Source organism: Solanum pennellii, chromosome 12, assembly GCF_001406875.1.
Source record: "Solanum pennellii chromosome 12, SPENNV200".
NCBI classification, from domain to species: Eukaryota; Viridiplantae; Streptophyta; class Magnoliopsida; order Solanales; family Solanaceae; genus Solanum; species Solanum pennellii.
The window spans coordinates 11,212,251-11,216,451 of NC_028648.1; the positions used below are offsets into that span (position 1 = coordinate 11,212,251).

The 4,201-nt window shown below is 29.8% G+C and overlaps 1 protein-coding gene across 1 annotated transcript in view; it reads left to right on the top strand.

Annotated features, from left to right (window-relative positions):
- Window positions 1-477: 477 nt before the first annotated feature.
- The window catches only part of LOC107005319 (protein DETOXIFICATION 30-like), an 11,981-nt gene continuing 8,257 nt past the window's right edge, over window positions 478-4,201 (top strand). Inside the window, exons 1-5 of the mRNA XM_015203879.2 lie at window positions 478-888; window positions 961-1,505; window positions 1,596-1,682; window positions 2,867-2,923; window positions 3,002-3,240. Of these exons, the coding sequence (XP_015059365.1) occupies window positions 595-888; window positions 961-1,505; window positions 1,596-1,682; window positions 2,867-2,923; window positions 3,002-3,240 (1,222 nt within the window). The 5' untranslated portion in view covers window positions 478-594. The remainder of the gene's footprint in view (window positions 889-960; window positions 1,506-1,595; window positions 1,683-2,866; window positions 2,924-3,001; window positions 3,241-4,201) is intronic.

A 4,201-nucleotide genomic window follows, 5' to 3' on the forward strand; every position in this document is an offset into this window, starting at 1 on the left:
AGTGTTAGCATCACACTATCATGTGATTCACATGGATTAAATACGCCTTTTTCTCTTTAATTAGTTATTAATTTTTTCTTCATCTCTAATTATTTATTCTTTTTTTTTAATAATTATTTCTAGTTATTATTCATTTTGAAAAATTAAGAAATAATTAATTTTTTACTTATTATATCTTTAATTAATTATTTTAAAAAGGAAAAATTCTTTTGAAAAACTAAAAATTTTAATCCATACATTTTATTATAATTAATAAGGATAAAACGATAAATTTACTATATCAATAATTATTTTCTTAACACGTATATCAATTAAAAAAGAACAAGTAATGAAAAATAGAAAGAATATTAAAAATCCACTTATTATTTTTATAAAAAACATTTTGTAGAAAAAAAAAATCCTTATCAAAGACCCCCTAAATGTTTGTTCAAAAAGGTTAGGTAAAACACTACTGATTACAAAACAGCGTTAGTATCATGTGATTCACATGGGATAAATATTAGAATATGGGAACCAAAGGTTTGTCCAAATGCATACATATCCATATTATTTCAGACAAGTCACAACTTGTGGATCTGTTTCCTTTACACATCAATGGAGGAAAATAAAGTACCATTTCTTCCTTCCATTACGCCTTCTTCAAAGGCTTCTTTTGATGCCGACGAAGATGATATTAGATCGATTAATGGTGTTAAAAGCTTCGTAAAGGAATTCCATTACGAATCGAAAAAGCTATGGTACTTAGCAGGACCTGCCATTTTCACTTCCCTTTGTCAATACTCATTAGGTGCTGTTACTCAAATCTTTGCGGGTCATGTTGGAACTATTCAACTTGCTGCTGTTTCTATCCAAATCTCTGTTATTGCTGGGTTTTCAGAAGGAATACTGGTACCTATACTAATTTTAATTTTATTTAAGGATATATCAATCAATTGCACTTAGCTAATACTTTTTTGACAGTTGGGAATGGGAAGTGCATTAGAGACGCTGTGTGGGCAAGCATATGGAGCTAAACAAAAAGATATGTTGGGGATTTATATGCAGAGATCATGGATAATACTGAACGGAACTGCGTTAGTTTTAATGTTTTTGAATATATTTGCAACACAAATTCTAAGATTCATTGGGCAACAAGAGAAGATAGCAGAATGGGCAGGACAATTTTCGTTGTGGATGATACCAATGGTTTTTGCTTATGCATTTGAGTTTCCTATCATGAAATTTCTTCAAGCTCAAAGCAAAATTATGACTATGGCCGTTATAGCTGGAGTTTCATGTGCTATGCACGCTCTGTTAACTTGGATTTTTATGTTGAAATTGGGTTTGGGTTTGGCCGCTGGGGCAGTGATTCTGAATTGTTCATGGTGGTTTATGGTGACTGCAAAAATGGTGTATATTTTGTGGGGGAATTCATGTGGTGATGCTTGGTCTGGATTTTCATGGGAGGCATTCAAAAATTTGTGGGGATTTGTTAGATTATCTCTTGCATCTGGGGTTATGATATGGTTTGTTACTCTCATCAATTTTTATTTTTAATTTAGCCCATGAAAATATAACATCGAAAATAATTAAATTTTATTTTGTGTACTTTGCAGCTTGGAACTTTGGTATTTCATGTCCTTGATTCTAGCCGCAGGTTACGTTGAGGATGCAGAAATCGCTGTCGATGCTACTTCCATATGGTTTGTTATAAATTCACTCACCTACTCCCACTATTTTTACTTTGAACGAACTTGACAGAGTATTGTACTTGTTAATAATAATAATAAATTTATCAGTATATGCAATGAACAGGAGTAAACTATCTAAGCAATAATGACACAGAGTGGGATAAAGTATTAGGGCGTGTTTGGTACAAAGGAAAATGAAACTTTTATGAGTATACTTTTCTCGGAAAATAATTTTGTTCATCAATTAAATATGAAAAATTAAGTTAAAAATTTATTTATTTTTCAAAAAAATATTTTCTAGAAAAATAATTTCTTTTCTTATGAAACACACCTTTACTATTATAAAAATTACTATATTAAATAAAATCTTCTTCTACGACCTCAAGGCTCTATCATTATGACTTTTTTACTTTAAAGGTGGGTTATTAAAAGTGAAGTATTAAACCTACTATGAAACTAATACTATTTAATTTATAAGTAAAATAGGTTATGAGCTATGAGATGTGGAAAAGGGAGATGGATTAAAAAGTAGAACAATAGAAAAGTACATCTTGTGGAAAGGGATTTTTATATTTATTTTGAGTTTTGGAAAGTCATTGTAGTTGTTATCCACTTGTGACATTTTGCAAGAAAAGTCGAAAAGCAAAATACAAAACATGATTCACCTACTCATATTAAAAAATATATATAGAATGGTCACTTTGGTTAAGCACAAAAAATCAACAAAGGAAGACAAAAAAAAAAGAGTAGGATTTTTGAAAAGGTGTTAAAATTATTTGGGAAAATATACGAGTACCCCTCCAAACTATGTTAAAAATCTCAGAATATACACTTGTACTTTACGAATGTCCTATTACCCCCTCAAATTTATTTTATAAATAACTTTTACCCCTTTTCGGCCTACGTGACACTATAATTGAAAAAAATGTCAACACATGCTGGGCCCACAAGATAGTGCCACGTAAGCCGAAAAGGGGTAGAAAATTATTTATAAAATTAGTTCAGAGGGGTAATAGGACCTTAATATAGTATAAGTGTGTCTCTGAAACTTCAAGTATAGTTCAGGGGATATTTATGCATTCTCCCAAATCATTTCAATATAACTAAAACAAATTCAATATAATCTCATGTATAATAAATAGTAACAATGAACGCGCATACATACATAGAGATTACTAACACGATATGAATCGCAGTGCAAACATAATAGGATGGACGTTCATGTTGTGTATTGGATTCAATGCTGCGATAAGGTATGTAGTTTTGTTTAGTAAAGGAGTAATATAAAACCTAGGAGTAAAATGTGTAATTATTTTAATTTGTGTATGTAGTGTAAGGGTATCAAATGAACTAGGAGCAGGACATCCAAGAAGAGCAAAGTTTTCAGTAATAGTGGTGTCAATAACTTCACTTGTAATTGGTGCATTATTGACAATATTACTCTTACTAACACGAAGCCAATATCCACTTTTGTTCACAAATAATGTGAAAGTTCAAAAAATGGTATATGATCTTACTCCTGTATTGGGACTTACACTCTTCGTCAACACTCTCCAACCTACACTCTCTGGTATGAACTTACACTATTTCTTCATTATATAGTATATATATGTGTGGTATAAATTGATACAACTTTAATATACATTGTTTTTTTCTTAATTATATAGTATATATATGTGTGGTAGAAATTGATACAACTTTAACATACATTGTTTTTTTCTTAATTATATAGTATATATATGTGGTAGAAATTGATACAACTTTAATATACATTGTTTTTTCTGTAAGTAGGTATTCACTTCGTTTCTATTTACATGTTGTCCTTTCTAAAAATAGATATACTCTCTCTCTCCAGTATTGTTAGTCAGGTATGCAAAATTAATTGTCAATTTATACAATTAAGAAATAGCTAGTCACTTTTTTCAATTCTACCCTTAATAGTTACATAATTACCGGTTTCAAAAAGTAGCCATTTTAAAGTTGCAAGACTATTTTAATGTGAAAAATATCGTTTTTATAATTTTCAGTAAGTATAAATCATTTGAATAGAGTTATATTAGTCAAATTGTACCTTATATTAAATTTTTCTTAAGGATTGTGCATGATCTTATCATGACAAGCAATAGTGGACGAAGGGAATATTATTTTTCATTTCATATAATCAATGCATAAATTAGACTATTCTTCATATTTTACCTTGTTATTCTTACAATAACTTGTATTTATAAAGTTAATAAACAGAAACAGAAACAGAAATAAGATGAAGCAGAAAATAATATAGAATACAAGAATTAATCCGAGTCCACAGAAACTACTGTGTGTCCTTAAGAAATTTAATCCCCTCACTGTACCCAAGGTTATGGATTAATTTCTCCCAAGATAAAACGGATTAAACCTGTTAAAGAAATAGCGGTACCTCAAACTTCTTTAACTTCAACGAACTTAAGAACAGCAACAAGTCACACAGACTCAGTCGATCGACACTTTGATTTTATTTGAGAGAAAAATAAATGCAGAGAAAGAAAAATTTT